Source organism: Eulemur rufifrons, chromosome 30, assembly GCF_041146395.1.
Source record: "Eulemur rufifrons isolate Redbay chromosome 30, OSU_ERuf_1, whole genome shotgun sequence".
NCBI classification, from domain to species: Eukaryota; Metazoa; Chordata; class Mammalia; order Primates; family Lemuridae; genus Eulemur; species Eulemur rufifrons.
Window position 1 is genome coordinate 119,007,171 of NC_091012.1, and position 11,859 is coordinate 119,019,029.

The window sequence follows — 11,859 nt, forward strand, 5'->3', positions numbered from 1 at the left end:
AACACATGAGTTTGGAAATAAAGGTTCTGATGATCTTCATCATCAGCATTTTGCTTTGCTGCAAAGAAATTCACTTACATCTATTCACAAGATTCTTTTTTTTTGTTGTTCATATGTTTGTCACTGTGGGCCCAGAGAAAGAAATTGGGTTTATGTTGCTAATGTTAAATGCATTTAAATCCAGATCTGAATGACTTATTATTGACTGTAGTGATACCTTATTTCAAATGTATTTGGCATGTATATGTATAGAGAATTTCACATGCACCAATTTGATTTGATTGGGGAATATATCACTTCACAAAGTCTGATGCTGCTGACTTGACTTAAAGAAATTGCGATCTCATGGAAGGAAGTAGAGAGTAGAATGATAGACACCAGAGGCTAGGAAGGGTGTGTGTGTGGTGGTAGGGATGAAGAGAGGTTAGTTAATAGGTATAAACATACAGTTAGATAGAAGGAACAAGTTCTAATGTTTGATAGCAGAGTAGGATGACTACAGTTAACAACAAGATATTGTATATTTCAAAATAGCTAGAAGAGAGGACTTGAAATGTACCTAACACATAGAAATGATAAATACTTAAGGTGATGGATACCCCAAATACCCTGATTTGATCATTACACATTCTATGCTTGTAACAAAATATCACATGTACCCTGTAAATATGTACAAATATTATATATTGATAAAAAAAGAAATTGCAATCTAGCTCTAATAACTCACATTTGTGAAGTAGTGTTAATGCTTTTTAAAAAAAATATATAACTTAATTTCATACATTCAACACCTTTGTGAAGTGAACATGGGAAATGTGCTTACTGTCATTTTAAAGATTGCTAAACTAGAAGTCAGACTGGTTAAGACAAGTAGCTGGCATTTGGCAGAAGGGACCTGAAGTCTTTCCACCAGGGCTGGCAAAAGTGTTAAAACCCACACCATCAGTGGAAAGAAGTGAAGATTGGGCAACCTAGTGAAGTTAAAAGAAACACAAATGTGGAAGAAATATTTTACTCACTGTTTCATTCTGCAGGTGTTTGTTAAGTGCCTTCAATATGCTAGGCAATGTACAAGGGACTCTAGATACAGTGATTGTGAAGAATAAGCTGCTAAGAAAAGTTGGAGGGGAAAAGAAAGCAATTTCCTAGGAGGGAGATCTTACAACTGTTCCAGACCCAATACAGGGGACATCTGTAACTAAAATTACCACCACCATTGGGGGACAAGCTATGTGGACCAAGAGAGCAATAATTTTCAAACTGACCAGTCAAATAAATGGGGCAATAATTTTTAAACCTCCCAATCATTTGAATTTATTAATTAGATAATTTGATCAACATCTGGTATTGAGGTGGATTCAAAATTGTTAGATTCAGTAAAATAAATTGATCTGAAAAATGTTTTTCCTTGAAAGAAGCTGTTGACAGATTTGGAAAAGTGATTTTAGAGCATTTCAGGATTACAGTGAGTATGAGCCATAATTCCAGATCAGCAACTATGTGACCCGTAAGGCAGCTGATAACCTTCATTGTAGCTCATCTGAAGGAAATAAATAATGATGATCTGATCTTCTTTAGGGGTTTCATGAATCAGCAGCTAAAGCCTATCAATTCTTCCATAAATATAGTTTTAACATTCTGGGTCTTGGAAAGCAGGGAGGCTATATCTTGGATTTTATCAGCTACTATTCATCTACAAGAGTGTTTAACTGATATTTCCTTTGAAAAATAAGGAAAGTACTGTTGTTACTCCCTGTCACCTGTTTACTGAAGGAACTGAATTCTAAGGCATTTCAGCTTTTTTAAGCCCAGGCTGAAAATTCATATCATGTTTCAGATCGTCATGCCTTCCCAGGTCAAGAGCAGCTTGCTGTGCAAAGGTCAGTTTTACAATTTTGCCCAGCTTCATCCTCACCTGTACTTCATTCCTATATCATTTAGTAAAAACTGCATTACTTTGATGTTGAAGGTTGCATTTAGGCAGGCAGAGCAGCCTCACTCCCACCCTGAGTTGGAACAGATAATGGATTCTGCAGAGCAGGTGTCCAACTGGCCAAGGTCATCTCACAATGAGTCAGTGTAAATATCCAAATTGCATTTGTGGACAAACTCAGCACATGACAGGTACAGGTGATAAGTGTCCATTGGTCTAGCTGTCACAGTGGTGTGAAGACACAGAACAAATCAACTGAAAAAGGCTGTGCCTGCCTTAGAAGGTTATGTCTTCACTAATCCTGTAGCAACCAGCAGGCTGGTATTACTTTGTGCAAACATCTGTACTGGTATGTGTGGATGATTTTGTTTCTCAGGAGTTATTTGTTCAGAGAAAAAAATGGAAAGTGGAAATATGAAGTCAGTTTTCTCCTGACATTTCCAAAAATGAATACTTGTGAAGGACAAGCAGGCAATCTCGCCTTCGAAACAGTGAATCCAAAGAACCTAGAAAGTCCTTCAGAGTTGCGAAAAGAAGATGGCAACTTCAAGGAAAACCCAAGTAAGAAAATGAGAAGACTCAGCTCCTGGGAAAGAACAAGAACTATAACCAATATATTAGAAATTCATGGTTCTCGGCACTGCACTTAAGTTTCAATTTCAGACAGTGCCTGAAATTCAAAGTCAGAGGCATTAAATATGTGTGAGGTGTCACAGAAAATGGGTTTAAGTTTCTAAGATTTTTAAAAATACAGTTGATGAGATGAACAATATTTAGAAAAATGCTTGAAGGATATAGGACCAAGGGAGATATATATATGAACAAGTTTATAGCACTGTTTCTTTTTTATTTCATAGATGAAAAGGCTAATGTAATGTTAAATGCTTTGCTCAATGTTAAATCATTAGGAAGTAAATGAGTGTAAATTTAAGTTACTTTATTTATGTTTCAATGTAGTGGAGAAGTCAGCAAACATCTCTGTAAATGACCACATTGAGATAAAAATAAAATAACCCTTTTAAAGACCTAGGAAAGAGTGTACATATTAATATTGGCTTACAGAATTTTGTCCCTATTTCACAAATGAGAAGGCTGAATTTAAATTACTTGTTCAATGTTGTATCTTTAGAGTAGGAGAGCCCAAATTCAAGGCCAGGTCTCTTGACTGTTAATCCAGTTCTCTTGTTACTTTACCACAGTATTTGTAGCACTATAAGTATCAAAACAGGCCTTCAGAAAAGTCTTAGTCTCACAAGGCCTGCTAATGTCTCTTCCCTCCAGGGTCAGTGCAGTGATATTAATAGCTGTGTGGGAATGCTTAGCCTCTGTGTTAAGAGTAGGATCTATAGCCTTCTCCTTTCTCTCTAAAGGGATAGGTGGCCAACATATATATTTTTTGAGGGCCTACTATGTGTCAGACATTGTTCTAATTGCTGGGATACATAGTGACAGATTCCTTGCCCTCAAGGGACTTTTATACTAGTGTGTGTGGGGGAGACAATCAACAAGTGTCAAATAACTAGCTAAATAAATCATATAAGGTGTTGAAAAGAAAATAAAATTGTGACTAGCTCTGAAGGTGCAGATTGAGGTAGGTTAGGCTTTTCAGCTAGGCTGATTGGTGGGTTCATTAAGCAGGAAAATTACTGAAGCAGCAATAACAATACCCCAAATAGTAGCTTGAATATTGGGAATGGCAAATAATGAAATGGACAATGAGATAACATTGTCAGTGTATAATATTATGTGAACCAAGTGACCCATCCAGTCTGGACCAAGAAATGTGGACATGCAGAAAAAGTGGGATAACAGTTTCTGGTTGGTGGGTTAGGTGAGCTGCCCTAGAAGAGATAGAATTATGGTGGTGGTAGTACAGTATCTCCTCCTAATGCTGAAATTATCCCACATTATCCTAAAAAAAGGAAAATAGTGGGGATCCATCCAATGGTTACCATGTACCAAACATTCTTCTAAACACTTTACACAAATTAACTCAGGTATGAAGATTACCTCACAGAGACTATTGTGCATATTTTACTTATGAAGAAACTGAGGTACAGATAGCTTAAGTAACTTTCCTGTGATAGGCTAAATAATGCCCCTTTCTCTCAAAAAAAGATGTTCAAATCCTAATCCTTAGAACCTGTGCAGTTATCTTACAGAATAACAGGGCCTTTGAAGATGTGATGAAGTTAAGGATTTTGAGACGGGGATGTTACCCTGGATTATCTGCGTAGGCCAAATATAATCAAAAAGATCTTTAAAAGAGAGAAGGAGATGGAAGCAGAGGTCAGAGTGATGTGGCCAGAAGCCAAGAAATATAGGCAGCTTCTAGAAGCTAGAAAAGGTAAGAGAATAGATTTTCCCCTAGAGCTTCCAGAAGGAATGGCACCTTGATTTTAGCACAATGAAACTGATTTCAGACTTTTGGCCTCCAAAAGTATAACATAATAAATTTGCAGTGTTTGTACTGCCTAAAGCCACTACATTTGTAATATTTTTTTTTTGCAGCAGGAATAGGAAACTAATACATTGTCCAAGGTTATGAAGCTGCAAAGTGGCAGGGCCAGGATTAAAATTGAGGCAATCTGGTGCCAGTGCCAGAGATTTAACCACTGTACTATAAGGTCTACAAGCAGAATAAAATTTCAGGTCGAAAGCGAAGTGGGGGTTGCCTAGGTTTTCCTCTTATGCTCAGAATTCCAGGTCCCAGAGAATGTAAGAAAATAAAATAAGAAGAAAGAAAAAAAAAAAAGAAAGAAAGAAAGAAAGAGAAAAAGAAAGGGGAAAGGGATATATATCAATTCTCTTCTCTGCTCCACATTTTTAGTCCTGGAGCCAACAAATCACTACCATAAACCTCTCATTGTAGAGACGAGAAATTTGAGGATCAAAGAGTGGTGATTTTGAGGTCACCGGGCTGGTTGATGAAACAAACAACCAGCTAGTTACACAAAGGGCAGGTGGTGGTGTGGGGAGATCCACTGATCGCAGTGCCTGTGTGGAACTTGAAGGAGGAGACTGTGTGGCAAGTGAAGACCAAAGGATCCAGGCTTTCTGACGCTTGCATTTTTCATTATTTGCTTAGGAAGAAGTGTGGGAGAAGAAATGCTAATTACAAACTTACCAATGTAATACCGCTATGAGGATCGAAAGTTCTCACTGTAACAGTCTGTTAGTCCCTCGTGATTTCTATATTCCCAAGTTTTAGCCACTTTTACATCCTGGTCGCACCCCCACCCCCAGCTCTCTAACACAGCATCTAGGACACAGTGGGTGCTTATAAATGTTGATGGAATTAAACTGAATGCGTGTGACAGTATACTCAGACCAATGCTTTCCAAACATTAAGTTGCATGCAAATTCTCTGGAGACTTGTTAAAATGCAGATTCAGAGTTAGAAGTTCTGGATTGAGACTGAGATTGCACATTTCTACCCAGTTCCCATATGATGCCGGTACTATTGGTCTATGGTTCATATTTTTCAAGGTCTTGAAAACAAGACCTCCCCATTCATATACAAAATATGAGTCACATAAAGTGTGAATTATAAATTATCATTTAGTGAAAGTTTATAAAGGTAGCATAGAAATAGATTTTTCCCCTTTTAGGCACTCCCACCCTCCCAGTAAAGAGAATGAATTAGGGTTCAGTGCAAAGAGGAGAAACAGTTTCTCAACCTTGGTCCAAGTACTCTGCTCCGGTCTTCCAGAGACAGGGGAAAGGGTAGTGAGAGGAAGGAGGGAAGTGTCCAGGAGCTCCCACGCGGGCGTTCCTCTCCCATTTCCAGCTTTTAAGAAGCATCTGCCCCACTGAACCACCCAGGGTCATGGTCGAACACACTGGAGCGCCGCGCCGCGCCCCCCTCCGCGCCCTTGCCCAGACGGAGGCGGCCGATGCGCCTGCGTGCGCGCTAGGTATAAATAGGTCCCAGGCGGCGGCCACTGGCAGAGCCGGGCTGCGGGCGCCGTGGGCCATGGCAGGCGAGGACCACCAGTGGCAGGGCAGCATCCTCTATAACATGCTTATGAGCGCGAAGCAAACGCGCGCGGCTCCTGAGGCGCCCGAAGCGCGGCGAGGGGCTCCATGCTGGGGCTGCTCCTGCGGCGCTGAGCCCTTGGTGGGCAGAGAGGGGCCGTTTAGCGGGAGGGCTATGACGCTCCTGTACCGCTGTTGCTTTTGCGGTGAAGAACACCCGCGGCAGGGCAGCATCCTCTACAACATGCTTACGAGCGCAAAGCAAATGTACACGGCTCCGGAGGTGCGGTCGGGGGCTCCGTGCTGGGGCTGCTCGTGCGGCGATGAGCCCTTGGTAGGCAGAGAGGGGCTACCGGGCGGGCGTGCCGTGGCGCTCACGTACCGCTGCTGCTTTTGTGGTGAAGACCACCCACGGCAGGGGAGCATCCTCTACAGCTTGCTCACGAGCGCAAAGCAAGCGCACGTGGCTCCAGAAGCGCCCGAGGCACGGCCGGCGGGCACGTGGTGGGAACGCTCCTACTGTGCGCAGAGGCTGCGTGGTAGAGAGGGGCTACTGGGCGGGCGGGCCACGGCGCTCCTGTACCGCTGCCGCTTTTGCGGTGAAGACCACCCGCGGCAGGGAAGCATCCTCTACAGCATGTCCACCAGAGCAAATCAAACTCACGCGGCTCCAGAAGTGCAGCCGGGGGCCCCCTGGTGGGACACCTCGTGCGGTGCCCAGCGGCCGGTAGCTCTCAAGAGTCCACAGGTGGTCTGCGAGGCAGCCTCGGCCGGCCTGCTGAAGACGCTGCGCTTCGTCAAGTACTTGCCCTGCTTCCAGGTGCTGCCCTTGGACCAGCAGCTGGTGCTGGTGCGGAGCTGCTGGGCGCCCCTGCTCATGCTCGAGCTGGCCCAGGACCGCTTGCACTTCGAGACCGTGGAAACCACGGAGCCCAGCATGCTGCAGAGGATCCTCACCACCAGGCGGCGGGAGACGGCGAACGACGAGCCACGGTCCCTGGCCACACTGCAGCCACATTTGGCATCCCCGCCGGAGACCAGGCGGTTGCCCTCTGCCGCCGAGGTCCAAGCCATCAAGGGCTTCCTTGCCAAGTGCTGGAGTCTGAACATCAGTACCAAGGAGTACGCCTACCTCAAGGGGACCGTGCTCTTTAACCCGGGTAAGAGTGCTGGCCTTGGGTGCAGGCTTTTCCCAGCTCAGAAAAGCTTTGGGTAGTGCCTACCCCGGGGCGCAGGCACTAAGGAGTTTTCAGTAGTCAGGAGAGTGTCGGGGGAATAGGTGAAGAATCGCGACTAACTCAGCAGAGTTGGGATGGGAGGCTTCAGGAACCGCTTCTTCTGGGTGGGCTGATGCCAGAGAGGAGGGGGTTGTTTGTTGAGGTTTGTGCTTGGCTCTCTACATATTTCTACCACTACAGAAAAGTTTGTGGCTCCATGGGACATGGCTATTCCTTCTTTAGTTTTCTTTTAAATCCAGTAGCATAGCTTTTGGGTTTTTTTTTAAGTTTTTGTTCACTGCAAATTGTGCAACATTTTTTTTTTTTTTTGAAACCTCGTTCTGAAGTTTACTAGAACCTTTTCTGTTAGAGGAAATCTATTAAGGCTGGCAAGAAAGGAAACATTTTTTAAGACTTCATAGAGAGACTATTCCCTGGGAACACTCCCAGACAGGACACTGGACTTAGTGTTTCACAAGTCTACTTCTGAATGGTCATTTATATGATCCTAAGCATCTGGGCTATTTCATCCTCCAAGTCTCTGAATAATCAGGTGGGCAAAAAGGCAGGAAAAGAGACAGTCGGAGCTGAGAGCAGGCGCACTGTATTTTAGAACTTTCCCCACCCCATTTTACAGAATGGGTAGATGTCTCTCAAGTGACCTTACTCCAAAATAATTGGCTGGTGTGTTGTGGCACCTGGGAACCTTGTCTTCTGGGCCAATGTGATGTCCACCGCACTACACTTTCAGGTTGTCTGTTGGGTGGGGGACACACTGCCCCAAATCATAGGAGAATATCATCCTGGAAAGCCCCGTACCTTGTCTCTGGTATATATCCTACTGCTAGAATTATTTTCAACCAGCGTCCTTCCAAAATGGTCACTAATGGGAAGGAAGTTTCCAGGCAACTTGAGTTGGGATAGTTTTTGTACATCCTTTTTCTCTGGTGCAAGGAGTCTCTGGTTATGTCCCTGCCCCCTGCCTAGCATTTTTTGTGGGGCACAGAAATCAGCATTTGGTGGGATAATAATTCATTTGGACCTCACATTTCATGACCTAGAGACCTCACTTCACCCCAGTGACTATTGTAGCTTACCTTTTTGTTTATACCATGGTTTTCCAAACTTGCTTCTGCATAAGCAGCACTTGTGTGTGTGGTGGGGGTGTGGGGAATAAAAGTCTTTCCAGGCTCCTCCCCTAAAGATTCTGATTCAGTATAGCTCTGGCCCAACATCTGCAAATCTGCCTTCATAATAAGTGTCCCAAGTAATTCTTAAGATCATTTGGAAAACAATGTTCTTAATCCTTGAGCCAATGTTATTAACCATCTACTATGATTGTTCTGCTGGGGTATAATGGTGAGAGGGGCTCTGCTTCCAGAAGTTTATATTCCAATAGGTTTTCTCTTTTACTTGCTCCTGTTTTGTATGCTTTTGTCACACACATACCCCTTTTTTTTTTTTTTTTTTTTTTTTGAGACAGAGTCTCACTTTGTTGCCCGGGCTAGAGTGAGTGCCGTGGCGTCAGCCTAGCTCACAGCAACCTCAAACTCCTGAGCTTAAGCGATCCTCCTGCCTCAGCCTCCCGAGTAGCTGGGACTACAGGCATGCGCCACTATGCCTGGCTAATTTTTTCTATATATATTTTAGTTGGCCAGATAATTTCTTTCTATTTTTAGTAGAGACGGGGTCTCGCTCTTGCTCAGGCTGGTCTCGAACTCCTGACCTTGAGCGATCCGCCCGCCTCGGCCTCCCAGAGTGCTAGGATTACAGGCGTGAGCCACCGCGCCCGGCCACATACCCCTTATTCTTATTCTTTCTTTCCTAATCCTCTCTCAGTATGAGTTTAACTGGCCGAGTGTGCTTGAAACACAAACGGAAATGTACCTACATTTGAGAGACAGTCTTTGCTGTTTATCCTTTTGTATACATATATATACACACATATATATGTATGTATGTATATACATGTGTGTGTGTATATATATATATATATATGGGTTTAAATATGAAGATAAGGAGAAACATAAAACTGTGGAGTCCATTTGCCTTTTTTCTTTTCTGATTTTATTTTGAAGGCAAGTCCTTTTTTGCGAAAAAAGCCATTTTGGGGGGCAGGGGAGTGGTGTGAAAGCAGAGAAAAGTAATGTGTAGTTCACAAGCCACGAGACCTATAGAAGCTTCATATTTCTGCTGGAGTTTCACACAAGATTCTTCCTACTTTCATCAGTGGAACTCAAACACAACAAATTTGGGTCTCAAGCCTGGATATTGACTGCAGGTCATAAGGGAATAAGGGATGTTAATGTGTGGACTGGCGTATTCAGAATTGGAATATGGATTAGTAATGTTGCTTTATTGTGTTATTTTATTTATCAGATTTGATATTTGCCTATAAGGAGTGACTCATGCCCATTGCCATTATTTTTTTTAAAGAACAGTGGTTCTACTGCCCTGTGATGATCAGCATGGTGCTTTTAAAATATTTTTTCTGTTGAATTTTGTAGAAAAAGGGAAAGAAATGACTTCATTGCATCATTAACATCCTTTAAACCAAATGTTGAACTGCTAATTACTTGAATGCAAATTAAAGAACTTAGCAACAATATTGCTATCACGGAAGACCCAAGGACTTGTAATAGGAGCTTCCTCTTACCAACTTCTTCATAAAACTTACGTGAACTTAACCTTTCCTGTATTATTTCATTCACTTATACTTAGGTATCACACTGTACTTCAAAAGGTTGTCCATTTTCTATTAGAAAAGTTACTTTTGAGCCATGTTGAAATCTATGATGTTTTCATGTTTACCTTTTAACCTTTTAATGGCTGTAAGAGAATGCTTTCAAAAACTTCTTACTTTGATACATTTTAAAAGAGCCTTTTTTGAGGCACTTATTAAAATTGTCCATGCGTGTGTGCATGCCCTCTCTCTCTCTTTCTTTCTCCCCCCCACTCCCTCTCTCCCCTTCTTAACCTTCCCCAATACAGAAATCATGGGACAATGAGCTAAGTGGCCAGAAATAGCTTTCAAATTATTATGGGAATCTAGACTAATACTGACTTGCAGGCAAATAAGTAAAGTGAAACCTGTGTATCATTGTTTTGTGGCTGTTTTGTGTCCACCATTGGCTGGATAATCTGTGTAATGGTGGGAAATTTGAAGAAGAATGGTAAAGTATTTGTCATCTGGCAAAACTTCTTGTTTCCAATAGCCCTGCTTTCCGTAGGTAAAAGGTAAAAAGCTTACTTCTTGGAATAGTGTCAATTTCTTCATATTTGCATAGAAAGTGAACTGGAGCGATGATTCATTAAACTTTATTATATTGTCAAATTAAGTGTACATTTGTTGATTCATGGCCAGTGTTTTTAAATGTGTATATAAACATAGTGAATATTGACTAAAATAATTACATGACATTTTATTCTTAAATGTGTTGCTTCTGAAAACTTAGAACTGGTTTGGTATTTTATCCTTGCTCTAGAAAAGCCCTTTTAACCTGGAAGCTTGAGCTCTTGTTTAATTGTGAAGAGACAGAAATGGATATATTTTAAAAGGTAGCAAAGAACTCTGTGGTGAGCTGTTTATAACAAAGAGATTTTTCTCCTTCCAGACCTGCCAGGCCTGCAGTGTGTGAAGTACATTCAGGGACTTCAGTGGGGAACTCAGCAGATACTCAATGAACACGTCAGGATGACGCACAGGAGGTACCAGGCCAGATTCGCTGAACTGAATAGTGCCCTTTTCCTGCTGAGGTTCATCAATGCCAATGTCATTGCTGAACTGTTCTTCAGGCCCATCATTGGCACAGTCAGTATGGATGATATGATGCTGGAAATGCTCTGTGCGAAGTTATGAAGGCATGTGAGCCAGAGTGCAGTTCACCCTGAAGGAAGAATAAAGGGCTGTGGGTAGAATAAATAGTATAAAATATTGTAAAATAAACTTTCTTATTATTTTTACATGCACAGTATTTTTGTATTCAATTAAAGAAATATACCTTAGTTCCATACAATTAAAAAAAATCTTCTGTCCCATACTGTTTCATTGTGAAGGAAAACATTTGCCAAAAAGTAACATACCTCTGTACATCTTTAAGGAAAGAGCAGGGTACTATACTAATAAGCTACTTTCACAAGTTTAGGGACACTCTCCGTGGAACCTGCTCAAATTAAGTTTGTAATATTAAGTTATAACAAATTTAAAGGTGTTAACCATTAACTTGATTTTTAAAAATTTCATCAGGGTTTAAGTAAGACTTCAAAAATTATTAAAACCTAGCTATCATAAGCAAAAACTATCTTTGTAAGTAACATCATGACATTTACTGTTATGACATGCTGGTGTCAGTGGAAGATGACTTTGCTCTATTTTCATTCCCACTTCTGCCAGCTGTATGGAGGACTGTCTTTGTACCCAATTGGAGCCAAGATGCAATCTGTGATCATAAAAGTACCTGAAAGTGAAATAGATTTTCAGAGTTTTATTTTGAGATTTTTCTGTACACAGTTATGGATTTAAAATTCCACAAGAAACTTACATTCTATAAGGAGGGATTATAGTTCCAGAAAGCTCAACATCATTAGAAACCCCTAATTATACCTCATCTTTTAGATATATTGTCTTTGTAACTGTCACATTGAACAAGCATGGCATGAAATCATAAAGCAAGCTGCTACACCTTTAATTATAATCCAAAGAACTAGGTTTTCCTTGCCCCCAGATGAAAT

The 11,859-nt window shown here is 41.7% G+C and overlaps 1 protein-coding gene across 1 annotated transcript; it reads left to right on the top strand.

The window, feature by feature from the left end:
* Nucleotides 1-5,882: 5,882 nt before the first annotated feature.
* NR0B1 (nuclear receptor subfamily 0 group B member 1) lies at nt 5,883-11,364 on the top strand. Its single transcript, XM_069463819.1, has 2 exons — nt 5,883-7,071; nt 10,743-11,364. Exons 1-2 carry the CDS (start codon nt 5,910-5,912, stop codon nt 10,985-10,987), a joined length of 1,407 nt encoding a protein of 468 aa, XP_069319920.1. The 5' UTR covers nt 5,883-5,909; the 3' UTR covers nt 10,988-11,364.
* The last annotated feature ends 495 nt before the right edge of the window (nt 11,365-11,859 follow it).

Bases quoted from the DNA above. Each gene is read 5' to 3' on its own strand.
- NR0B1 (XM_069463819.1), top strand. From the start codon at position 5,910: ATGGCAGGCGAGGACCACCAGTGGCAGGGCAGCATCCTCTATAACATG. The intron at 7,072-10,742 runs GTAAGAGTGCTG...TTCTCCTTCCAG, and splicing joins GACCGTGCTCTTTAACCCGG to ACCTGCCAGGCCTGCAGTGT.